Source organism: Rhinoderma darwinii, chromosome 3 (genome assembly GCF_050947455.1).
Source record: "Rhinoderma darwinii isolate aRhiDar2 chromosome 3, aRhiDar2.hap1, whole genome shotgun sequence".
Lineage (NCBI taxonomy): Eukaryota > Metazoa > Chordata > Amphibia > Anura > Rhinodermatidae > Rhinoderma > Rhinoderma darwinii.
Window position 1 is genome coordinate 396212447 of NC_134689.1, and position 27791 is coordinate 396240237.

The window sequence follows — 27791 nt, forward strand, 5'->3', positions numbered from 1 at the left end:
GCTGCCATGTTTTTCTAATTTTGTACAACCCCTAAAGAGGATCTGTCCCTAGTTTATTAATTTCATATCTCCTAACTAATCTAATAGGCGCTATGATGCTGATAACTACAGTGTCATTTGTTTTTCAAAAAAGTTTATTATTTGTAAAGTTATGAGCATTTTTTAAAATATGCTAATGTGACTCTAATAGCCAAATGGGAGGTGACCCTTTCTTTTCACTCTGGGCGGTGTAATGTTTTCTGTATGACGTTGTCCAATCAGCATCCAGCTTCTCCCCCTTCCCTGCCCAGCAACACAGCGTCATCATATAGTACAGCGGTCCCCAACTTTTTTTTAACCAAGCACCAGTTTCATGCAAGACAATTTTTCCATGGACCAGTAGGAGGGGGGGGGGGGGGTTTCGGGGGTTTAGGGTAAATTCACATGTTACATAAATACTGCACATTTTCCGCAACGGAATTAGTTGTGGAAAATCCACAGTTTAATACAGTAGCAGCAAAGTGCATGAGATATAACAAATCTCATCCACACGCTGAGTAAATGGTGAGCGGAAAAACTGCTCAGAAATTGACCTGCGGTGCACAGTTTTATTCCGCAGTATGTCTATTGTATTTGCGTAAACGCAGCTTATTTGTTGCAGGTTTTGCCCATTAAATTCAATGGGAGGTAATACCCACGACAAATAGCAGCTGCTGCGTTTATTGCGGCGGAATCACAGCGATTCTGCCGCAAAAACGCAACTCCTAAAGAAAAAAAAAATCTTATACTTACTCAGAAGTGTGTTTCTTCCTCCAGGCTGGCCTCCAGGGATGACGCTTCATCCCATGTGACCGCCACAGCAGCCAATCACAGGCTGCAGCGGTCTCCTGGGATAAAATGTCATCCCGTGAGGCCGGCCTGCTAGCAGGCCGGCTGAATGCTCAGCAGTTTTCCGCAGCGGACAATTTGGTGCGGTTTTTTGCCCGGAATTCCCTGCGGCCACCAGGGCAGATACCAGATACCGCGGCCCAAATGATCTAGTATACTAATTTAGTACACAGCTTCCATTCCCGACTGTGTTTACAACTGGTGATATCTCCGATTGTTTCACAGCTCGAACTGTGATCCTGGTTCCATATGATAATGATTAGAATCTCCTCTTTCATATGCCACCAGAACCTCTGTTCTAGGTGGTCCCCAAACGGAGATATGGCTATTTGAAGTGTTCCCCCTTCCCTCCAGCCTCACTCTATCACACTGTGTGAAGCAGCTTCATGCTGATAGGACAGCGTCAGAGGCTGTGATGTAGCTCCACTTCAGGAGAATCACTGCTGTTGACGCCCATTTGTCAAGTATGGGCTCAATTGCATATTTAGAAAATAGCTCATAACTTTTAAAATAATAAACGTTTTTGGACACAATTTTCACTAGCATTATCAGTGTGACAGCGCCTATTAGCATAGCTAGGAGAAAGGGCATTACTAAACTAGTGGCAGAGCCTCTTTAAAATCAAGCTTTCTCCAAACTAGTTGTTTAAAAAAGAGGAAGACAAACACAAAGCCACCTGGTCAACCGTAGCCCATTTCAGTTGATTCATTAACCATGATTTATCTTAATGCCATTAGTTGTTAGATATGTACAAATTAAAAATATATAGGTTTAGATTACAGGTTTTTATCTACCTTTTTATGCAGTCTTAAATGATGTGTACTTTTGCAGCTGCTGCTTGACATTGAGTGCTACTGCTTAGTTTACTAGTAACCAGAATATCCTAGTTCTTCCATTGGTCTGATTTATCTTCCATTTAGTTTATGTGCAGCCATACTATTACTGTGGCCTAGGTGCATTACTTTACATTGATCGACATATTTAATCAGCCCTTTACCTGTATTATGAAGCCACGTCTGGTTAGGTATTTCCTCTGCCGAACCATGTAATGCTGGGTCCATGAGAACAGGAGACGCCCTTACATATCGGCTCTCTGTTCTAGCTCATGGGTGGGAACAGGGGACCCTATATATAACATCCATATGCTATAATAGAGCATATAGAAGGGGTTGTCTTACATAAATACAAAAATTCTACATTTTTGGGGGAATGGGGGGGAACATATAGATCAAAATCCTTTGCTCCTTTAAGAATCCACTTGAGGTTATAGAAAGTCACCTGTCGTACATTTGACAGGTAGAGCAGACATCTTTTTTTCCCTGTATATCAATGGTAATTAAAGGAGACTGAACACTTAAAGACAGCAGGGAACATAGGCAGGAATAACCTGTCCCTCATTGTCAAAATCAATTGTGTTGAGAATCCTTGAATTTCAAACAGGACCTGACAGAGGTTTATGCGATTTGTGCAAATAAATTGCACTATATAATGTTATACGTCCACACGAAAAATCACTTACACAATCGGAGAATCAATGTTGTTGATGTTATGTACGGTATTGTGGAGGAAATAACAAAAGTGCAGTGACAACCCTACTATTACCTGCAGCCATAAAACCCATTATATCCTGACACATTGTAACAGAATTACAGGTGTGACATCTAAACTTTGTGAATGATAGATAGATAGATAGATAGATAGATAGATAGATAGATAGATAGATAGATAGATAGATAGATAGATAGATAGATAGATAGATAGATAGATAGATAGATAGATAGATAGATAGATGAGATAGTTAGATATGAGCTGGGACTGGAAGATATTGGATGCATAGGTAAGGAAAGTGATTAGGGAGGAATGGAGAGTAAGGGAAAAGATGGGGGGAAAAAAAATAAGAGAAGCAAGTGAAGGACAGAACGGTATATGGAGAAAAATGAACAGGATGCAAAGGAAAGAGATAAGGAAAGAGGGGATGGGAAGGGGTGGTGTGGAAGGGATAGGTGGAGAAGAGAATGGGTTAAGGGGTTAAGGTAAAAAAAAAAAAAAGGAAGGGAAAACATGGTGAAGGAAGAAATGTTATGCAGAGATGAGGAATGAATGGGAGAGGGGAGGTATAGAGGGTAAGGGAAGAGATGAGGAGGAAAGCAAGGTAGACAATAGGGAAGGAAGGAATGAGATGTGGAGGGAAAAGAAAATGATAAGGGAAGGGAGAATGTTGAGAATAGGAATAGGGAAGGAAGGAATGGGGAGGAAAGGGAAGAGAGAATGATGAGAAAAGAATGAAAGGAATGGGGAAGGGAAGAAAAAGAATGCAAAGGGAAGATATAGGAAGGGAGAGTAAGGAAAGAGATGGAGAGGAAAGTAAAGTAAGTTATGGTGAAGGAAGGAATGGGATGGGTAGGAAAGGGAAGGGAAAAGGAAAGGGAAAAGGATGAGGAAAGGGAAAAGGATGAGGAAAGGGAAAAGGATGAGGAAAGGGAAAAGGATGAGGAAAGGGAAAAGGATGAGGAAAGGGAAAAGGATGAGGAAAGGGAGAATGATGAGGAAAGGGAGAATGATGAGGAAAGGGAGATTGATGAGGAAAGGGAGAATGATAAGGAAAGGGAGAATAATGAGGAAAGGGAGAATGATGAGGAAAGGGAGAATGATGAGGAAAGGGAGAATGATGAGGAAAGGGAGAATGATGAGGAAAGGCTGAAAGAAAAAGAATGCAAAGGGAAGATATAGGAGGGGAAGAGATGGAAAGGAAAGCAAGGGAAGCAATGGGGCGGAATGGTGACGGAGAATGATGAGGGAAGGGAAAATAGTGAGGAAAGGAAGGGAGGGAGTGGGGAAGGAAGAAAAAGGATGCAAAGGAAAGACATAGGAAAGAAGGAGCCAGGCAAGAGATGAAGTGGATAGCAAGGTAAGCAAAGGAGAGGGCAGAAATGGGGAGGAAAGGGAAAATGATAAGGGAAGGAAAAATGATGAGGAAAGGGAGAATGATGAGGAAAGGGATGCAAAGAGAAGACATAAAACTGGAGGGTAAGGGAAGAGATGGTGAGGAAGGGAAAGGATGGGTGATGGGGTTAGAGCGGGGAAAAGAAGGGCAGAAATGGTAAAGGAAGTAATGTGGTGAAGGAAGGTAGTGGTTAGGAAGATAACATAAGACAAGGAAACAGGAGGGAACGGAAGAGATGTAAAGAAAGGTGAAGGGAAGTTGACATGGAACCAGGATGACCATATTTCTAAACTCACGTGAAATATACTTATTGAATCTCCAGGTTTGAAATAGATTTACTGTTTGGTGAAAAGAGGCAAAAAATATCTGGAAATTCACTCAGCACTTTCACACTGAACTTGCAGTTTGGAGGATGGAGACTTACCTTATATCCTAGGTAGGTAAGAAGCATTGTTTCCAGAAAGCTTATTAACGCAACTAGAACCTGATCAGTAGAAGGAAACAGAGAAAAATTATTGCTCATTTTACCACAAGGCCAGATAAAGGTCTAGGGGTGACCCATTGAATTTTACTTGAAGGAGAGAAAGGGATAGTAATACTAAATAAAACCACTATACAGTGCCAATATAATACTGCCATAGAGTGCATATATGTGTCAAACGGAAAAAAACATAATAGTGAATAGAAAATCCTCAAGCTAGAGTAGGTTTAGGCTGTGGTGGCTGCAGGGTGGTGGAGCATCCTAACTGGTGAGGAACCCGGGGCAAATGCCCCATTTTCCCATACTATAATCATTTTTTAAATACATTATCATACATCACTACTGACAAGGAAAGTTATAGTAGTTATTAAAGTAGTCCAAAAGGCCCTAAAAGAGATCACTAATAAGTGTCTTGGGATGAGGTTAAGAAGTCTCTTTGGTCATATTAACCATACAATTAACCAATAAATCAATATAATCCATTGCGGAACTAACCTGAAGACCCCACAAAGGAACCGGTCTGTTTACCCAAATAATGGAAGTCCTAGGAAAGAAGTAATAATCAGATGAGTGATGCTCAATCCTTCTCAAACCTTGAGTTTGCGTGGTTTTCCAGGTACAGCTGCTGTTTACTGCAAAATTGTGTGGCCAATAATAATCTGTTTGAAGACCCGCACACTGCATGTGGCTGCGGTTGGCAGATGCCGCTATGTGAGACCATATTTTTACTGCATGAGCAAAGCCAAAACATCATTCTAATCATGTGGTCTGAAGGGCACGCCAACTGCCTGGAGTATAACACATTGTGGCCCCATAGCCATATCCTGCAATGGGGACCCAGTCCATCCTGATAAATCCCACAGCTAGTAAGTTACGGACACTAAAAGTGTATGATTATTTTTTTTCCCCCTCCACATCCTTTCCATAACTTCCCAGTGAAATGTTTTACGTTTTCCCACTGCCCATTCCATTATCAATGGTGCCCACTGACTAGTATTTGAGTGGAGATGGATCCATTTATCTGCTGGGCCCCATAGAAAATGCTATGTCAGCTGAATGCTAAACTGAACTGTGGTCCCCCCATATGTAAAACCGTGTGGGCTGAAAAAGTGACATGTGCTCAAAGAGGTTGTCACTTCCCTTATGCCTAGCATCAGTGAAGTGGCATAAAGCTTTCCTAACCGGGAAGGAAGACAATTTCTGAGCCCTATAGGCCAGTGTTTCTCAAAGTTCCTAATGCAGGTAGTCCCTACCCAAACAAATAACATAAAAGTACCCAAAAAACTATGATAAAACAGCATGAGTGAGTGCAAGTACCCACAAGAGACATGGCATGCACCTTCCGTGGTACATTTACCACCGGTTGAGGAGCTACCTCTGGGCCAATCAGAGGCACCCAGGGGGCTCATTTATAGTTATTTCAGTGCCCCATAGATAGTGGAAGAGTATTGAATGAGTCCAAGGAGTGTCACATGACACCTCTTAGTGCTTTTGACTGGCCCATGAAGGGAGATTTCCACCACTGTATTTTGTAGATCGCCCTAGCATAAGGAGGTCTGCCCTGGTGACAAGTGCCCTTTAAACTTCCATGGCACAGAGCCTAATTTAAAGGGGTAGTCCCATCTCAGGCATTTGTGACATATCCACAGGATATCCCATAATTCTCTGATAGGTGAGACCCGCACTTATCTCTAGAATGGGGCCCCCTGACCCCCATCCTATTTTTTCAGCTGTTACTGGTCCCCGGCGAATGACTTATTAGGTGACTGGGAGTACGGAAATAGCGAAGCTAGCTGAGTTATGCCGTTTCCTCAGCTGCCATAGAAGTGAATGAGAGTTATGGAAACAGCGTAATACAGCGAGCTACGCCATTTCCAGAAATCAGGAGCAATAAAAAAAAAAAGTGCAGCTCGCTGCACTAGGCTATTTTAGTAACTCTGATTCACTTGTATGGAAGTTACAGATACAGCAAATTAGGCTATTTCCGTCCTCCCAGCCACCTCATAACTCAGTAGATGGGGACCAGTAACAGTGGGAGAAGGTAGGACGGGGTCAGGCGCCCCATTATACAGATAGGTGCAGGTCCCAGAGCTGGGACCCACATCTATCAGACATTTATGGCATATCCTATAAATATACCATAAATGTCCAACATGGGAAAAAACCTTTAAGGAATTCTTTAACCCCCACTCCCCCCAAATACAGTACCCCCAATTACCAAAGCTTTACTGTCATATTAATTTCTCACAGGAAAATCATGAAATCAGGCGTATCGACTATCATGTTATGGGTCTTACCAATCAAATTTGTGCTGAGAAGAGTAGTTCTGTTTGGGGCAGTCCAAACTGCAATAAAAAATATAAGATGATGAGCAGCGTAGTACCATAGACAGGGAGGCGGTGAGTCTAAAAATAGGGGTATGTAAAGGCTGCAGCGTACAGGAACAGCAGGAAGCACTGTGCTGACGGAGCAGTGTTAGGTGAGATATATCAGGGCAGAGCGGGAGGCCAGTTATAAAGAAATTCCAAAAATAGTGCGGAAAGACAGCAGCTATCAAATAATGAGCCCATACCTTTCCAAAAATACTAAGGGAATCTTTACCCATGTACAACCATCTATAGGATCTGGGTCATCCAGTGTTATGTAAATAAACCAGTTGGTTTCAACTCCTCATCATCTCCAAGATCTCTGCTTATAATCAGTGAATGGAAACATTGTTGCTTGCATTTGGAACATTGGAAGTTTATGGGATGAAAGCTGAGAGATGAACTAAACATGTTCATGTATACTCACCAGTTTCCTTTGCCTTCTCTTGGATCATCCAGTAATACTCGTATAATGTACAGAAGGCAACTCAGCAACTTTAGAGAGAAATTAAACAATCTGACCCTTAAACCTGGAAAACACAAAGTCCAAGTATGCAAAATAAGAACAGTATAGAGTGTGAAGTGAAAAATGTAATTCTAATATGGAAGAACAAACTCCATTTCATATGGCTCCTCCCACCTGTCTGTCACCCTATAGTGGGAGGAGCAGACTACATGTTACATAGCTCCTCCCTCCTGTCTGTGTCACCATATAGTGGGAGGAGCAGACTACATGCTACATAGCTCCTCCCTAATGTCTGTGTCACTTAATGGTGGGAGGAGCAGACTACATGTCACATAGCTCCTCCCCCCCTGTTTGTCACCCTGTGGTGGGAGACTCAGGCTACATGTCAGATAGCTCCTCCTTTCTGTCGGTCACCCTGTGGTGGGAGGAGCAGGATCCATGTCACATAGCTCCTCCCTCCTGTCACCCTGTGGTGGGGGGAGCAGGCTCCATGTTACATTCCATGTATTAAATACTTACTTGATCTCTGATTTTTAATAAAGAACAGTTTCAGACGTTCCTTGAAGGAGTTCTCATTCACATAAAATTCTACTTGGACCCTAAAAATAGATGAAAAAAAAAATGAAAAGAGAGAATGTCACATGTTATGTCAGTACATGATATCAAATGCAAGATCCTCTCAGAATAGTCACATACCAGTTACAAGCCATTCCTGTTTATTAACACTCAAGGGAAAGATTAATCCACCTCGAATAGCCCAATAGTCCCATCATACAATGGCTATAGAAAGGTGATATCCAGGGTTGCCAACCTCCACTTATGTAATTTCTGGACAATTGAGCTAAAAATCATGGATCAAAATTTTTGCAGACACATTACAAAATCAAGAGCTAGCAATAAACCTGATGTACCCTATCATCCTTGTATATAACCCCATCATCCCTCTATATCACCCCATGATCCCTGTATATAACCTACATCATCCCTGTATATAACCTCCATCATCCCTGTATATAACCATCATCCCTCTATATAACCAGCCATCATCCTTGTATATAACCGCCATCATCCCTGTATATAACCCCCATCATTCCTCTATATAACCGGCATCATCCCTGTATATACCAACCATCATCCCTGTATATAATAATCATCATCCCTGTATATAACCCCCATTCTTCCTGTATATAGCCCCCATCGTCCCTGTGTATTACCCCCATTAACCCTGTATACAGAGATGATGGGCGTTATATACAAGGATAACCAAGGTTATATACAGGAATGATGGGAGTTATATACAGGGATGATGGCTGTCTTGTATATACAGGAATGATAGGTGTTATATACAGGGATGATTGGAGTTATATACAGGGATGATGGGGTTATATACAAGGACTTCCCATATATAACACCCATCATCGCCGTATATCACCCACTCAACCCTGTATATAACCCCCATAATCTGTGTATTTAACCCTCATTCATGACGTCACTGAGGTCAGGATCAGATGACTCATCGGTCCCGGCACCGACCGAATGACAGTCTGTCTCTGACTAAGGTCGCCTACATCATAGACTGTCATACACTCCTCTCCAGCTACAAGTCCACTCCAGCTGCAGGCTACCATGGGCCCGCTTCCCTTATAGTTTTATAGTTTGTACAACGGCTGCACATGTAAATTGTGCCGCATGCACAGTGCAAATTATCAGAGGGAATGGAAGAATTCCCAGAAGTGTTTTCTGCCAGGCGCTATGGATGGCAGAAAAAAACACCGGGTTTTTGCCGACTGTCCATAAATTTATGGACGGTTGACAACCCTGGTGATGTCTCAACAATGACAATAAGTGATCTTGTTTTCAGAGGTCTCACCATTTCAGAAAAACTCCTTCAGCTTGTCAGAAAGATTTGATTCCATTAATTCCCGTACAGCCAGTGCTGGATAATAGGGAGGGTAAATGAGGCATGCGTCCTGGGGTGTCCACCAACTTGATGACCTTGACCATCCACCCTTTGGTGATCCTATCCAGCCAAGACACATGCGTGTATCTATAACTCCCATAGACTTCAGTGGAGAGGGCACCTACACATGCGGCCATTTCTCCTAAATGTGGCTACGAAAAGGGGTTAGGTGGGGTTCTGGATGTTGGCCCCAACCGAATATTTTTCCCTTGGGCGTGAAAATCCGGCTCTGCATACAGCCCTTCAGATCACTACAGTGATCTCTACTGTGACATCAAGGGGTGTTGATTGCCCCCATAGCAGTCCCTGCCTCACTGCCAATTTTACCTTTTCTCACTACATCGAGTACCGGCTAGATGAGTACCAAAAGACATGCTGAAGTAGACTTTCCAATCAGATGTGTAAAGCTCATAGAGCTGACTTTATCATAAACTGAAGAGAAGAAAGCGTTACAAATTGCACCTCTCATTTTGGTACTACAGACTTAACAAACTTAGTCCTGTAATTCCCAAATGGGTACAGCTGGAGGGTGATCAACCCACGTGTGGGGCTGAAAGTGACTACTTCTTCTTCATCCTCCATCTCACCAGCCTTTTGTTCGCATTTTCTTACATGCTCAATTTATACGGCTCTTCTCTGCAGAAATCATATCTTACGGCCTTTTAAGCCTTTTTATTCAGCGGGCATTGATTGCCGCCAGCTTAGAGGCATCATCTGAACGTCCTTCATCTCCTTTAAATAACCCTACTTCACAATAAATCTCTTTGAATTATTGCTACATATTGTACTTGCATAATCCTCCATCTTGCCACAATTCTCTACATAGCCTGTTCTAATAGGAAATTATTTTTTGAATTATAGCGAATCCTCATTCTTTGGCTGCTAAATCCATTAGCGATCATTCGTCTTTGCTACTACTTCAAGATCTATCCAAAGCCCTCAATGCAGTTGACCCTTCTTAATGCCCCTTTTTTATTCTCACCCAATATGCTATAGTTAACTAGATCTCTTGATTTGCAATGTAGACTGTCTGTGTCTTAACAGGGTTGGCACAGACTATGCCAGGTCCCTTTTCTATACCAGGTCCTTCTCCTATACCCTTAAAGTAAACCTCAACCTTCTGAGACACTTCCCCTTGTGTATTACAGAATAGAGTTATAATATGAGGAATTCAACGACATACAATTATTTCTGAGTGGGAGAAATTTGGGAAATAGATGAGAGTAGTAGAAAAAAAAAAAAAAAAAGTACCTGCGGCCATCAGCAGAGTAAAAATGCCTTTTACGGGACCCATATTCTGTGAATTAGTGTTGTAGCTTGCCCTTCTCTCACCTGGTACAGAGATTTACTTCTCTACCCTCCCTATCCATGGATTTAAATACCCTGGCCAAGTTGGCCCCCAACTTAGCACCTGGGGCAAACGCTGTTCTCTCCCTGGTGCCCATTTTCCGTTTTTTCGTGCCTCAATTACGCAGACGGCTCCCACTTAGGAGTGATTCAGGTGAATGATGTATATAAGGCAAATGTTCATAATGCACATCCCTAGTAAATTAGGTCAATTATTCCACAGTCTTAATTAATGTAGATCCGGCATGCACCATCTTACGCATGCATGGGGTTGGTAAGTGGAGGAATGTGGAACTATCTGGCTGGGACTGGTGAGCATTCAACTGGCCAGCGATATAGACATAAAATAAATTCAGTTATCCTGTGACGGACTGGAATTCTTTCGGCCCACTAGAGGAAATCATTATGAGGGTCACCTATAATCTTGTTATCATTGTACACACATGACATATCATCAATAAGGTCTAATAGGTTATTTGTGAATCATCCCACAAGAAAAACAGAAGATCCTAGTGGCAAGTGAGTGACTCCAAAGTCAATGCCAAACGGGGTTGGCGCATTCTGGACCTTTGCGGCCCATTACTGTGTAATAGCCTGGGCCGACCGAAGGCTCCTCTGGTACCCTGATGGGCGAGTCTGACCATGCTATTATCACCCTGCCTCACATAAAGGTTCCTATGCATCTTTTTTGCAAAGTCTACATTTCCTCCACAAGATCTGCATTTGCCCCTTCATTTTATGCTTCTCCTTTGGGACATATAATGAGCCATTTTGGTATACTAAAGTATCTCTAGGGTAATGATATCAAAGTCTACTCCATGTTTCATAAATTAACATTTAAGTGTACGACAGAGCACAAGCGGTCCCCTCGCCACACTCCAGAGTTAATATTTTCTTAAATTTTAAAGTCAGCGTGTTCAAGACAAAGCGTTACTGTTCCGACCTTCTACTAACAAGCCCAGACCTGATCCCTTTATGTAGCTAAAACTTACATCAATCCCCCAATTTGGTGTGTTGAGGCCATATTAAAAAAAAAAAACAGCAACTACAGAAGAGCAAATTTATTCAGACCAAATTGAATCGGACTGACGATTTGATCGAATCGGACTCGAAAAACAAATTATGGAAACTCGCTCATTTCTGCTAGCGACAATTTCATAATATCCTCCTCTATTTTTATCATGTTGTGTCCCATATTACAATCTAAACGATATGAGAAAAAGCTCTGTATTTCCCCATTATCGCCCCCCTCCAGTGCTAGTGCATGTGAAGCAATAAGCTTGGAAGATGAGGGGATGGCTGGGATGTAGCTCACTAATCTGTGTGCAACGGAGACCAGGAAAACTATACCCTGCTGATTTAGATAAGTCTTGCAATACTTAGTGCAACCCCCTCACACTCGGCAGGGGGACTGTATAAGTAGACAGGGGTCATCTGGTTGCGAATTTAAATAATAATAGCCGGGGCCGCCATCAGGGGGGTATTAGGGGTACTACTGTAGGGGGCCCGGCCAAACTTAATTGAAAGGGGGGCTCGGCAACTGCCGCGACTTGCCTTTGGTAGAAAAAAACAGGCCCCTGCAATGGGGCCTGTTCTTTTCACCAAAACAATGTCGTGAGCTGCGGGCCCCCCTCTCGTAAAACACCGCCCGCTTGCGCGCGCGCGCTGGACCGCAAACGCGCGCGCTCGACCGCACAAGCGGGCGCGCTCGACCGCACAAGCGTGCGCGCACGAAGGTCCACAGGCACGCGCCCGAACGACCGGGCGTGCCGGCGCGCAACCTGCTCGTGCCCGCACCACAAGAACATCCCCGGCGCACAGACTACTTACCTGCTGGCCCGCCTCCGCCTCCTCCTTCTTCTCCGCCTCCTCCTCCTTCTCCACCTCCGCCTCCCTCAAGAGCGTAGTTACGTAAGGAGAGGGGGAGGAGTCCAGTTGTTGCGCGGCGGCAGGAGTTCGTCGATCAATTTTCTGGAGCCTGGAGGTGAAGGACGACATCTGGACCGAAGACATCGCCTGACGAGGACTGGAGTGGGAGCAGTTCTTCTGACACAGTGAGTAAAATGTCTCAAAGTGCTGATTATGTATGGCCCTGTTTACACAGAGTATTTTGCAGGCAGAAAAAAAATCTGCCTCAAAATTCCTTAAAGAATTTTGAGGCAGATTTTGACCTGCCCACACTATCTTGCCGCGTTTTTTTGCTGCGTTTTTTGCCTGCGACGATTGAGGACAGAAGACAAAAAACACAGCGAAAAATGCATTTTCTGCCTCCCATTGATTTCGATGGGAGGTCAGAGGCGGAACCGCGGCAAGAAAGGACGTGCTTCTTTTTCTTTTTTCCGCGACTGGCTCCCATTGATTTCAGATTAAATCAATGGGAGGCGGTTTTGGAAGTTGTTTGGTGCTGATTCTGACGCAGTGTCCGAGTCAATATCAAGGCCCAAAACTCTGTGAACTGGGCCTTATTGTTAGGGCTTATTCAGACGAACGTGTAATACATCCGTGCAACGCCAAACCTAAATGAAAGGGGGGCCCGCAGCTCACGACATTCTTTTGGTGAAAAAAACGGGCCCCATTGCAGAGGCCTGTTTTTTTTCTACCAAAGGCAAGTCGCGGCAGTTTGCCGGGCCCCCCTTTCAATTAGGTTTTGCCGGGCCTCTCACATCAGTAACCCTAATACCCCCCCTGATGGCGGCCCTGGGTACCATGATATAGTGCTGGACGGAGTACCGTTAACAGGCGGTGCCACGGTAGGGGGGCCCAGAAAATTTAGCTGTAGGGGGCCCTGAAATTCCTGATGTCGGCCCTGATAATAGCATCCTCTTTAACATCAATAATAACAGCATTAAAATGATTGTGCATACACACATAATTTCCCACCTGGATTATAGAAATCTTCTGATGAATGGCTTAAATTTACCAAACTTTAAAGTGGTTCTTGTGGGATTGATAAATGAGTTTTAAATAACTAATGTTGTCTAGTGCTGATACTAATGTATGTTCTGTGTGGAGTGCTGATCTTGGGGACTGTTGTTGCAGGAGTGGATAAGAAATTTGTAAAGATGAGGTACCTGGAACATGTACATAAGCTATGTACATACTGTCGTCGTCCGCCTGTAGAGAGCAGTCTAAACACACAAGTCATTATAAAGTGGTATAGCCTTGTCCGACATCTGATGTCATAGGTGAAAAAAAATCATCAGATAGGTTACATTTTTCCTGTCCAGTTCCATAGACCTAACACAATGTATAATTTGCCTGTCATGTTTCTTGAATTCTTTACAAGTCTTAATTAATTTTGTGAAGCTTTGTCTGTGAAAGCAAGTGACCCATAACAGAGTCTTTCATAGTGCCCTCAGAACAGTGTCTACCATTTCTGATGTCACAGGTGAAAAAAATTAATCAGCTAGGTTACATTTTTTCTGTCCAGTTCCATAGGCATAAAACAAAGTATAATTTGCCTGTCGTGTTTCTTGAATTCTTTGCAAGTCTTTTGTGAAGCTTTGTCTGTGAAAGCAAGTGACCCATAACAGAGTCTCTCATGGTACTATAATAACAGTGTCTACCACATCTGAAAAAAAATATTCAGATAGTTTTTTGTTGTTTTTTCTATTATGTGGCTTTAGAACACTTTGCTAGCTGCTCATCAGTTCTCTCTGAGAATTAACTTGGTAATTAGGGAATAAGACATCTTAATTAATTATCTTAGGTCTTTGGATAGCTTTAGACGTGCCTAGTTATTTAACTCTTACTTGCAAAATTCAGAATACGCTTTGGCCTCTGGAGCCACACATTCATGTATGATCTAGAGATGGACTCTCAGCAGTAGTGTAGCTAGCGTGGGGCATTGGCCCCGGAACCACTGAGATGGTGGGGCCCACCGTGACCGCCCCAGCCATGACCGCCGCTCCCGCTGCCACTGCCATGGCAACGCCACACAGGGTGGCCTGCTACCTGTCTGAGGGGGCGGTGGTGCAACTGAAACCAGCCGCTGCCCCCCCTCCTGCACTAATTGTACCTGCGTCTATAGGACGCAGATACAATTACATGCATAAGTGCTGAATTGCCGGGCACGTTCCGTGTCAGACCATTCAGCACCTAACCATGACGCTGATTGGCAGGGCAGAATTACTTGCCCCGCCAATCAGCGCCTTTCAACAACGCTAGTGCTTGTGTTGTTGAAAGGCGCTGATTGGCGGGGCAAGTCATTTTGCCCTGCCAATCAGCGCCTTTCAACGAAGCTAGCAGCGCAATGACGTCATCGCCCCGCTTCTGTTGTTGAAAGGCGCTGATTGACAGGGCAAGTCATTCTGTCCTGCGAATCAGCGCCCTTCAATGACGCAAGCGTCGCTCAGCCCCAGCAGACCTGCTCAGAAGAGAGCAGGCCTGCATTGACACAGGGCGGCACGGGGAATGGGATCAAGGTGAGTATGTAAAGTTTTAATTTTTGTGAGTGGCATTATCTGCAGGGGGAGCTATATGAGGGGCACAATCTATACGGGAGGCGATATGTGGGACACTATATATAGGGGGCTATATTTAGAGCGCTGTCCACAGGGGGCTATATATGGAGCACTATCTATAGGGGGCTGTATGTGGGTACTATCTACCGGGGGATCTATGGGCGGCACTATCTACAGGGAGCACGGTGTGTGTGTGTGTGGGACACAGTGTATGGTGCTATAATAATCAGGGACACAGTGTATGGTGCTATTATAATCAGGGACACAGTGTATGGTGCTATTATAATCAGGGACATAGTGTATGGTACTATTATAATCAGGGACACAGTGTATGGCGCTATTATATTTAGGGGCATTGAGAATTTCATCTTCGTTTATAGGTGCAGAAATTTTAGAAAAGTGAGAAGCTTAAGACATCTGAGCGGCAAACTGACAGAAATGGGCTGTGGTCGGGAGAAGTCATCATAGAGTTCTGGACCGGATGGAGGAGAAAAGAGAAAAACGAACAACTAGAATCTGAAAATTACGTCACCGGTGAGTGACTTAATGTAAATGTTTATTCTGCATCTGATCAGTACTGCAGTCATTGTATGATCTGCAGCGAGTTGATGGGTGGTATGATTTTTTTTTTTGTGAAACAGCAACTCCCAGCATATCCTTACCATTGTTCGGGTCATGCTGGGAGCAGTAGTTTTATGTCGTACAAAGCTATGTGGCAGGGGTAGCCTGGCTGGTATATACACGGATGATGGTTGTTATATACAGGGACCATGGTTGTTATATACAGGGATCATGGTTGTTATATACAGGGATGATGGGTAGTCCAGCCATCATCACTTCATTAACCCCCATCATCCCTGTGTATACCAGCCATCATCCCCTTATAACCCCCATCTTACCTGTATATACTAGCCAGGCTGGTATATACAGAGATGCCAGAGGTTACATACAGGGATGATGGCTGGTTTATACAGGCATGATGAGGGTTATACCCAGGGAGGATGGCTGGTATATTCAGGGATGATGGGGTTATACACAGGGATGACGGCTGGTATATTCAGGGATGATGGGGGTTATATACAGGGATCACGTCTGGTATATAATTAGAATGCGCCTCTTCAGTTGTAAACATGCATTAAGGGGGCCCCACTGGGTTGGGGACCACTCAGATATGTTTTGCCCCCCTGTGCTAAACCCCTAGCTCTGACTCTCAGATTGGGTTGGTACCCTTTAAGAGGGTCTTTATGAGTGGTTGACCAGGGCGCAGTAATTTTATTTCACATTTTTCTCCATCTATTTACCCCTTCTATCAGTTATCTACTCAATTAATACCATCTCTCTTATCTTCACGGATTATTGACGGCCGTATTCCGACCAATCAGATGTTTATGTTTAACTTGTTAAACTGTTAAATGGATTGAACACAGTTAATAGTTGATTGTTTCTCTGGATTACCTACAGTCATAGCGCGAACAAGCAATTTCCCAAACACCGATACTCAATGTTATTCCTACACTTTCCTGTTCTTGTGAAATTGCAGAATCGAATGCACAGAACATTACATTACTCGTATTGAATGTGACATTTGTGAGTGGTTGCTATACAGTCAATAGGTATTTGCAGGATTTCATAAAGCTGTATATAGCGACAATTACCCCCAATCCGACCATTGTAACGATGGTCATTAAAGGGCCACATACCAAATATTCTTTAGGGATTTATTCATCCAATAGCTGGGTAAACATGACGAACAACGTGTTTAATCCGTGACAAGAAAAAAACCTGATGGAAAAAATTTCCATCTGTGACAACCAGTTGCGTTATATGGGGTGCAATTTGTATGTTGTACAATTTTGTAGTCAAAAATCAATCATGTAAACACAAAATACATGAATGACGTGAGAGCAAAACTGTCACAAAATATAATACTGTGACATTAGAAGTCACAATATAGTAGTCTGATGAATCTGAGTCACGAAACTAAAAACAAAATTGTATTCTGTATCACAAAATTATATTCTGTGACAATATTATATTTTGTAAAAAATGGCAACGTTTCGACCCGTGACAAGTGGAGGGTCCTTCTCAAGCCTCTAGAAAGGCTTGAGAAAGACCCTCCACTTGTCACGGGTCGAAACGTTGCCATTTTTTACCTGATGTTTGACCAATAAAAGAGCATATTGATTGAAATTTGGGGGACGTGTGCTGCTGTTCAACCATGCTTTTTCTGAGGATTACATTACGTCAGACTGGGTTTGTCTGATTTTACAGCGTGTCACCGCTCCGGATATCGGAATTTGTGACGCTTCAAATACTTTATTTTTTGGAATATTATATTTTGTGTCACAAAAAACAAAAAATAATTACAGATCCACTGGTTTGACCAAAGATGAAAATAAAGCAACGCAAAGACCTCAGGATTTTATGTCATTGTGTTTAGTCTTAGTTGTGCTTTGTCATTTATATTTCATTCATAGATGATAGATGTAATTATTAAGAAACCTTTACTTTATGTGGAATATTGAATTTGTTTAGGGGGCAAATGACTGATGGCTGCAGAGCTATACACACACACACACACACACACACACACAGCTCACAGCATTGATATGAATGGACATGGTGCAATACTTAATTTCCCCTGTGGAGGTGCTGCAGGGAAATTGAACACTTACTGCCAGGTTTCCCAAAAATAACAGCTGATCACTAGGGGTCAGAGGAAAAGCTTATTGTCAAGGGACCCTTCTAACAAGTAGGGATTGTCCAAAACGAACAATGACCGAGTGACTATCTTGTCTCACTACATTCTACCAGCTATACTATATGGCCAAAAATATATGGACACCTCTACTAGATTTCAAGTTCAGATGATTCAGTCACACCCACTGCAAACTGGTGCATAAAAATCATGCACACAGCCATGCAATCTCCATAGCCAGACATTGGTAGTGGTATGGTCTGTACTGAAGAACTCAGTGACCTTACACGTAGTAGCTTTAACAGACAGTTTTTCTACAGTTTTAGGCCCCATGCACACGACCGTAAAATCGCCCGTACATATGGGGCCATTAGTTTCTATGGCCGACGGACACCTTCCCGTATATTTACGAGAAGGTGTCCATGCCGTAGAAACTTGCTGAAAAAAATAGGACAGGTCCTATTTTTTAATTTTACGGACCGTGCTCCAATACTTTATAATGGGGGCACGGCCCGTAAGTACGGATGGCTGTCCGCGCCCGTAAATACAGGTCGCAATTACAGGCACGGTCGTGTGCATGGAGCCTCAGGCCCCATGCACACAACCGTATTTTCATCTATCCGCAAATAATGTCCATAAATACGGATCCGTAGTCATCCTTAAATCATCCATATATAGGGATCCGTAAAAAAAGGGAGGCTGCAAATGGTGTCACCAACACGTTGCATAGCAACGCTTCCGTGAATATGGATGGTTTCCGGATGCACATCCCTAGCTGTCCGAATTTATGGAAGTGCCCATAGGCTTCTATGGGAGAGTCCTTGCCGTAATTACTGACAAGAATAGGACAGGTTGTATCATTTTTTCAGCACGGATACCCATCTGTAAAAATACTGAAAGGTGTCCGTGGATAATAGAAATGAATGGGTCCGTAATTACGGATGAAATATACGGTCGTGTGCATGGGGCCTTAAGCTATAGTCAAATGAGAAAGTGTATAATCAAACGTGAAAAACTGTAGTTTTTCACGTCCGATTCGCACCCGTGCGGAAACAGTTTTCTTGGATACCTCATAGACTTGAGTCTATTGAGGGATCCGTGAAAACGGACAAAAATGGGACATGTCCTATTTTTCCATGGACTCTTCACACGGTTCATTAAAAACAACAGCCGTGTGAACAACCCCATAGAAATACATGCAGCCGTAAAAAAAAAACGCGGTCACACGGACTATTAATACGTTTGTCTGAATAAGCGCTCAAGGGCAAATCATAGAAAACATAGCTATAAAGGGTATCACTGCATAACTAGACAGATTTGCCATGTGGGGGTCTGTATAAGATAGGCGTTTGGGTGCTTTTGATGGCGGCCATAATGGTAGGCACCCATCTTTCCTAGAAAAGGAGAAAATGATGACACTGTTGATACATTTCCCGTGTAGACAGCGGACATCCCCGGCCTCAGTGTAATCAAAATCTCGGTCTAATTAGCGCTGTCACTTGGCTTGTTACATTGGTCTCAGGTGGCATCAGAACACGCTGCCCAATGTTCCTCTCAGCAGGAAACCACCTTTCCTGGTGTCAATTACATAAGACGCCAGCTGCTGCCCCGCCATGGCGGAGTAACTGTTGTTCTGGAGCCGCAGTCTTCATCACAAGAACCTCGAGTCAGACAGTGAAGCTTCTCAGATAATTTCCCCCAGCTGCACGCGCTATTGTCTGCATTAACCTCTGCACTGCCAGGGGAGGTCGAAACGCAGCACAGATTTCAGTAGAAGCAGCAGAAGATGCAGTCATCCAGCGTGACCGTATTATTAGATGCATATTTACGGGAACAGCAACGTCATGCTCCATAACATGGCATACATTTACCGGAAAAAATGGCGCATACTACCAGCGCAAATTATATCATTGTATACGGTTCTCTAGGATAACTATAGAGATGTAGCTATGCAGGTCCAGCCAGTACCTGATGCCACATTAGATTGCCCAGTATGGTTTATTCAATGTGCATGTGACAACAATAAAGTTAACGGGGCTGCTCACCGGGTAGCTAAGACCCCTAACGGAGGATGGGAATGAGGGGGTCACCATCAGTGCAAGCGGAAAATCTACATTCCCATTTGTTTCAGTGGAAAGGTGGTGACTCACACTACCTCCCTGATAGCAACAGAGACCAGATACCCCTCAGTATCAAGATACCAAAAAGACATTTTTAGAAATCCTGTTACACGCTACATGTACGGTTTTGGGTGGCAAAGTACCTCCATAACAGTGCACCCATAAGAATGTTAGTGGTTGTCCCCATAAGAGTGCTAGCCACAGTGCCCCAATAACGGTGCTGGTAGCAGGGTTCACATAGCAATGTCCCACTTTAGTGTCATGCCAAATTATCTCCTTACTAATACCATGCTAATTAGTGCCAGCCATAGTGCCCCCCCAAACAAAAAACCAGCATAATAGTGCCTCATCAGTGTCGGCTTTACCCCATAAGTACCAACTATCAGTGCCTCCTTCAGTGCAAGCAATAAAGACCCCCACGAGTAGTACGTCTACCCCCAGGTCTGTGGGGTAAATAAACTCACATTCAACGTTATTATTTGGAGTGCTGCGTTTTTTGTTACTACCCCCGGTGACCCCATCAGAGCCAGTCACTCTGCCCCATGATTACCAGCCTCAGTGCCCCCATCAGTACCAGTCACAGTGACCCTATGAGTACCAATCGCAATGCCCCCATCAGTTCCAGTCACAGTGGCCTTTATGAGTATTAGCCAGAGTACCCCCATCATTGCCAGTAACAATAAGCAATGACTTCCTTCCTGCTACCGTGTTGCTCATGGTCCCTAATATGCAAGAGTCCCCCCTTTCTGACATCCATATTAAAAGGGCTTGTCCAGATAGACATCTTTTGACTTGTGGTGGTAAATACACATTGTTGATGGGGGTATTTGTCGCTTATCCTTGGGAACTTTGGGGTCAATAAAAAAGGGTTGTGGTGAATCTATAGTTTATTTTGTGAGGTGAAGTGGGGGGGGGGGGGTTGTACCTAATCCAGATTTTCCTAATGTTAGAGGGAATGACGTCTTGGTTCTGAAAGCAGCAGGCGGCCATTATACATACGAGTGCCATCAAAACATCCGCCTCATCAGGGCAGGGGGCCAGAGCCCCTTTATTACCTGAGCGCTTACTCTTAAGAGCGAGCTCAAGTGCGTCCTGAAAATGAATTCTACAATCTGTTCTCTCTGGCAGGTTACGCTGCGATTTCACGCTTGACAGGGAAATGAAAATACAGTTTATCAGCCCAAAGAGCGGGCGACGGACGGCGGAGAAAATTAAATGCATGAGGGGGAAGCTGGCGCGGAGGAAAATGGAAGTTATCTATCCATAAATAGCGAGAGGGTGGAAGGGGGAAAAGAGACGGAAAAATACATTTACATGGATGACAGTAAAACGAGCGTCCTGCGAAGCGTGCAGCCGCAAAACACAAAATAGAAGCAAGAAAAGTAAATTCTATTCAGTATTTTTTTAATTCTGTTTCTAGGAAAGCGGAGTGACAACTAATAATGGCCACTTATAAGCTCTGTCAAGGGGTCTAACCCAGCTTTCCAAGAGTCCTGAACTGCAATTCTAGTTATCTAGTAAAACAACACCTGTGGGAGCCGTAATGGCGGCCATATTGGTTGTCACCCAGCTTTTACATGGTCACTGTTCTGCCATGCCTAATGGACACCCCAAAAAGTGAAAATCGGAGGACCCCCAGAGCCTTATTAAAGGGGTAGTGGTTGAAGAAGTCACGGAAAATCTGGAATTGGCATCAAACAAGACTAGGAGACATCTGTAGGGAGTGCCAGATGACAGTCACTTTTCTGCTGTGAGGGAAAGGAGCAGTTCTCAGCTGACAGCAGCTCCATTTTTTCTTTTCCTCATTAATCTCTAATAGTTTCTTGTCTGCAGAGGAGCTGTTTGACAGCGAAAAGTCAAGTCAAGAGTTCTGCAGTTTTCTAATATACTTTGTGTATCAATTCTTTACCATTTTCAATAGCTGTTTGCTGTCAGTGAATGGAAACACTCTTGCTAACATCCAGAGAATCAAAACCCATGCAAAGTTATTCATTTGTTTCAGGAGATTTGGTTAACATCCTGGGGCTACCCTGATCTAGTCCTGCACACAGCTGAGGCTTTGTTACAGTGTATTAGCGTACATAATCCTCTGTGAGCACAGAAGTAGCACAAATATCTAATACAATGCTTTGGGGGTTAAATACTTTCACAAGTACATGCAAACTGCAGCTGTGTGAGCGGGACTAGGTTTTTTTTATCCATTGATATAAATGAGGTCTGAAAGGGAAATCCAGAATCTCACAGCCTCGTACTGATGCCATTTCCCAATGTCTCCAGTTCCCCGACGTCTGACATGGCAGCGATTATCCTTGCTGTTGCTCATGACAGCGATTTATCCCAAATACTATAAAATCAATGGTGTCTGACATCTCGTCTGCACACAGTATATTCATTTCTGTCAAGTATCTGGAACTGTGTCATTTATCTCAATGTCAAACGTCAAATCACCACAAAAGTGGTTTTCTCCGGAAAAGCAATCGGTCAAGATAATAAATTCAACAATCTCTATTTTGTAAAAATACAGAGAGTCATCAGTGAAACAATATCAGTAGCTAGAAACTCTTCGAGCTAAACGTCCTGGACTCCAGACTGATACATTTTACCTGCACTGATACATTGTAACAAAATAGAAGCACAGGAAACAGATGTGGGCTGCCGAGATATATATATATATATCAGTACTACTGGAATATCTCACTCCGCTCTCAGGGACTTACTGCTGGGGACTTGATATTGGGCCCCTAACAAACAGGGGCCCTGAGCAATTCCCCAGTTGGCCACACCATAACACTGGCCCAGATCCTGTCTAGCTCTCTTAGCAGGGCCAGATTATAGCATGGGCAAATGGGGCAATTGTCGCTCTGTTGGGTGCCTCCCAGAGGTATAACGTGAAGCTCCTGGGCCCCAATAAAAAAATCTATAACAAAGCCCCCACCTATCATGTGCCATTTATAATACCGGTGTCTTCTCATGTGTGCAACTGCTACCTCGGCACCCTCTATTACTACGCCCCTAGGGGCCTCCACCGTCCTGTTTCCACCACGGCCTAAACGTAAATCAGGGCGCTAGCTGTAGTATCTTTTGAGAATTTATACCATTATTATTTCAGCATTACACAGACATGATATTATGACACGGTTATTTGTATGGCACCATTATGTGGGCACTATATGGCAGTATTGTTATCTATATGGGCGCTGTATGGTACATTTGTTTGGCATTGTATGGGGATATTCTTTAGTCATTATTATGGAACTATTACTTTTCACTTTCCTCCTTCCAAATAAAAAACAATGGGCCCCCAAACATAGTTGCCGAGGGTCCGTCTCCACTGACCTTGATCCTGCCCTGCTTCCTAGAATATATAATTTAGCAGCTACCTTAAAGGGGTTTTCCACAACCGGACAACTGATGACCTATCCACCGGATAAGTCATCAGTATATGATTGGTGCATGTCCGACACCTGGACCCTGCAGCTTTCAGCTGCTCCGGGTGACTGCGGGCACCAGATGTCATTGCACATTATGCAATGTATAGAGCCGGAAGCAGTACAGCAGCTCGGCCGCTATTCCGTGACAGGTGCCATCTGCTTCTGGCATGGACGTCCGGTACCCGGAGGCAGCTGGAGCAGGTGCCGGACCCCCACTGATCATATACTGATGACCTATCTGGTGGATAGGTCATCATTTGTCCGGTAGTGGACAACACCTTTAAACCACACGCGTTTTACTGAGGTATTGCAATGAATTTATTAGCTGTGCGGTTATTACAGGTGAAATGCAGTCAAAAAAATTGTTATTCACCTGTAAAAACTGCTCGGCCAATAACCGTATAGCAAAACCGCTGCAATTTGTAGTAACGTACACGGTTTTGTCTCCAAGTATTCACCTCATGACACACTACTGCCATGTGTAAACACAACCCTATATGGCAACATTAGAATACTTTTATGAGAATGTAACAGATCATGTGAGAGGTGTCCTTTAAATATTGAAGAAACGCGATAATTTATGGTAAAACATGCACGATTTTACCTCGCAACATACGACCGCCACATGTAAATCTAACCCTCAATGGAGACATCAGAATACTTTCAAGAGTATATAAAACATTGTTTATGTGAAAGGTGCCCTTTAAATATATTTTTAAAAAAAAGCAATTTGTGGTAAAACGCATGCAGTTTTGCCGCGTGGGTATTGACTTTGCGGTACACAATCACCACGTTTGATGGAGACACCAAAATACTCTGAAGAGAACATATTATAACATTGCTTATGCGAGAGGTGCCCTTTAAACATAAAAAAAATGCGTCAATTTGTGGTACAACGCATGCGGTTCTGCCACGTGGGCATTGACCTCGTGGTACACTACCACCGCCTCTGAATTTAACCTTTAATGGTGACAACAGAATACTCTCAAGAGTATACCGTATATGATAACATTAATAATTACTCCCCAAAAAAAAAAAAACTGTGAGCGGTGCCCTGTAAATATAAAGCTCCATTTTTGGCACAGGCCGCAAATGCCTTAACAAGTGGTCCCCAACCTGTGGCTGTGAAGCCGTTGTGAAACTACAGCTCCCAGCATGCCTTGACAGTCTTAGAATGCTGGGAGTTGTAGTTTCACAACAGCTGGAAAGCAATACACAGATAAAACAGAAATATATGCCACTTACCCAGAGTCCATTGTGCCTCCTGCCCCATTGCATCTGCCAAAAAACTTTAGGTCGGCCATTTAAGCCCCATCCATAACCTTACTAAAGCGACCGATGATCTCGTTCAGTCCTATTTCCAACCCCATCTGTGCTGAAATAAAACTACGTCTGGAAAATAAAAGTGTCTAAAAGAAAAAAAATCCTAAATTAGTTGGCCGAAAAAAGCGAAAGGAGAAAATTAGCAGCTTGTAAGCAAATTGTCCCCAGTATAACTCCCTCCCACATTGTGTAATAGGTTTATATCGCCTCCGTTTCTTTTCTGTTTTTTTTTCCTCCTAACGATGTCACCTCGTTAGAATGACTGAGAGCATAGCATGGACACTTAGGATGGAGGGGGGTTGCCATGGCGATAAGGGCCTGCTTGTGCGCGGGAGGCCTGCCCTGTTACTTTTCTAAATTAAATATAGGGAGAGTGGAAAATCACGTTATAAGACAATAGACGGCCTAGCGCAGGCTGTGAGCTGTGATATCTACAGTCAACAAGTTGTGGAACATCTGAACTACGCGGAAACCTCGCCTCGTGACGGCGTGCGCTCTGACCATGTCGCCTTTCATATATCGACGCAAAAATGCATAGATCATGATGAAATGGAGCAAAAAATTATAGAGCAATTCCCCTTTAAAAAAAAAAATACTAATTTCAACGTGACATCTGTTTCTGGGAAAGTTGGGTGATTGTCATCTTGATTTTCTAAAATCGTACATAACTCATCTGCTTATGTATTGCTGCATAATTAAACAGCTGTAATGGCAGCCATATTGGTTGTCACCTAGCCTTTCCAGAGACGAATAAAACTAATATAGGGACGAATAAAATAAGTATGTGGTTATGGGAAAGGGAGTGACATCCAATATGGCCGACACTGCAGCTTACACAGGGGTGGTCATTCAGCTTATGACAGTCATATGAAATGGTGAAGTTTTTTAATCCCTGCCGTCGCCAAAGATAAATGACGTGAGAAAACTCTGCCCATCGGAAATATGCGACACGCGAAGGCCAATTGGCCCAAAAGGGATTGGAACTCTCTAGAGATAACTTTACGAGCCTTGAGGCATAGGCATATGCAATCCCAGAGACGAGCTAACTTATTTTCCGGTAAGCTAAGGAACATTCGTTCCGTATCAGTCATGATACCTAAGAATGACAAACGAGTAGTGGGGCCTCCGTTTTGTCTGCAGCCAATGGAGCACCGAAAAGAGACATAAAACAACGAAAAGAATCTAGCGTATAACCGCATATGGATGAACTGCTGGAGCCCACGAATAAGAAATCGTCGAGGTAATGCAATAACGCCGTATTACCAGTCTCAGATTTCACCACCCATTCGAGAAAGGTGCTAAACATCTCGAGGTAACGACGAGATATTGAGCAACCCATGGGCAAGCAAAGATCGACATAATACAGACCATCGAATTGACAACCCAGCAAATGATAGCAGTCAGGATGGACAGGGAGTAGTCGGAAGGCGGATTCTATATCGGATTTTGCCAAAAGGGCTCCTTAGATATCACCTGAACGGCCCAATCAAAAAAAACATATGACACAACCGACTCCTCCTTAGAGATGCAATCATTGACGGAATCGCCCACTGGCAAAGACAAATGATGGGCGAGTCTGTATTTGCCAGGATCCTTCTTGGGAACTACGCCTAAAGGATATATCCGAAGATTCTCCAAAGGGGGGAGTAAATGGGTCAGCTACGCGGCCCATACTAACCTTTTTATCTCGTTTTTCTTGCGCAACATTGGGGAAATCCCGAATAGATTTTAAGTTAGCTGAAAAATCGACGGCCGAATGACCAACATCGGTACATAAAAACCCTCTAAGTAACGTTTAATTATCATTTCGGCCTCTTCTGTCCTGTGATACCTGTCCAGCTACAGGCGCATCCTTTGTACGCTCTCCGGGGTCCTCTGGTTTTTCCGGAAGCCACGAGTCTGGCTGGCATCTTACATTTCTTAAAGCAGCGCAAGGCTGTGCGGGAACCACCGCAGGACGAGCATTCGCGCTTAAATTTACATGAGGAGAAGAACCTGCAATGGCCCTCGTTAAAGAGCCAGCACGCTCCAGGGCGCCTACCCGCTGCCGCGGACTGAGACTGTCCCGCAGCGGCGATACGGTTTTTGAGACAACATAAGTTGAATCCAAACATCAGTGGCCTTGGAGGACCAACCGACCTCTGGTTGCAGTGCCAGATGTCGCCTGAATTCCTCGTCATATCTCCACCATGCCGTGCCTCCATGTAATTTAGAAGCCAAATAAATCGTGTCTAAATATGTAAACAGTTCAAAAGCTTTCGCTGGATGTTTTTGACTAATTATACTAGACATAACGCTGAAAGCTTGTATCCAGTTCCCAAAAGTTTTTGCAACCTTCGGCCTTTTATCCTGCTTTCTCAAATCTCCTCTCTTTATCAACAGTTAACTGGTCAGGAGACAACAGTGACCACAAATCAACAAACTCGTACTTTTCAACTTTTTCTCTTGTTTCCGTAGATAAATGCATCCCCAAAGGGGCCACGCCACAAAAATAAGAATCTCGAAACAGCAAACCCGGACTAACCGGGGCCTGCTCAGGCTGTGCGGTAGACGCCCCTGGAGGATGCACTGAGGGGGTAGGACACTCCAATATAGACAACATACATTTTAAAACATCCAAAATATCACCCCAGCCATTAGTGGTGGCCTTATTTCAAGCTTGTACACAGGACAACTCACCGGTCAGATGTTTGGAGGGTAGTGCATCAATAGTCGGCACGGTAGGCTGCAGAAGAGCAGTGGAAACCACAGAGGAGCTGCGGAAATCGCAGCAGTAGGCGCAGGTGGTTGTCTCTCCTGCCCCCAGTTGTCAAACCGTCTACTCCGCCTATGTCTCCGGCTCCGATGTGAACGCCTCGTGTGGTGACTGTCCCTACTGCTTACAGACGATGAGGAGGAATGGTGACCAGACCAGCCCCTGCGGGAACGCCTCCTGCTGTGTGTGCTCCTGGAACGGCGCCTATAAGCGCTCATACGTTCCCCACTATGAGAACATCTATGTCACGTTGGGTACGTGGACCCACTGGGCCGTACCGGCTTGACGGTATGGCAGCAGGCCAACAGGACACAGGTCACAGTTTATAGTTCTATAGTACGTATAGTGTACCTGTGGTAGCTCAGTCAGTAGCAAGACAGGCTCGGCTGGGACTAGGCAGCAGGAGGGCTCCAGGCGTGGTGTAGCAAAACAGGCGTGGTATACAGCACATCACGACTCCAGCTCAACACGGTACTTGACCAGGATAGCACGGGATACAGGTTACAGGTAGCAGGAACGGGAAACACTGAGACCTGGGAAACACTAAGAGACCATTTGCTTAGACAGACT

At 43.9% G+C, this 27791-nt stretch overlaps 1 protein-coding gene across 2 annotated transcripts in view; it reads right to left on the bottom strand.

The window, feature by feature from the left end:
• Positions 1-27791, bottom strand: part of LOC142750154 (potassium channel subfamily T member 2-like) — a 209248-nt gene that overhangs the window by 110415 nt on the left and 71042 nt on the right. The window contains exons 1-6 of one of the 2 annotated variants that reach the window (XM_075858997.1): positions 24389-24692; positions 7644-7723; positions 7086-7188; positions 6590-6637; positions 4788-4836; positions 4236-4295 (exon numbers count right to left, since the gene is read on the bottom strand). In XM_075858997.1, the coding sequence (XP_075715112.1) occupies positions 4236-4295; positions 4788-4836; positions 6590-6637; positions 7086-7188; positions 7644-7723; positions 24389-24447 (399 nt within the window). In that variant the 5' untranslated portion in view covers positions 24448-24692. Of the gene's footprint in view, positions 1-4235; positions 4296-4787; positions 4837-6589; positions 6638-7085; positions 7189-7643; positions 7724-24388; positions 24693-27791 lie in introns of those variants that run through there. The other variant, XM_075858995.1, reaches the window with a different exon arrangement.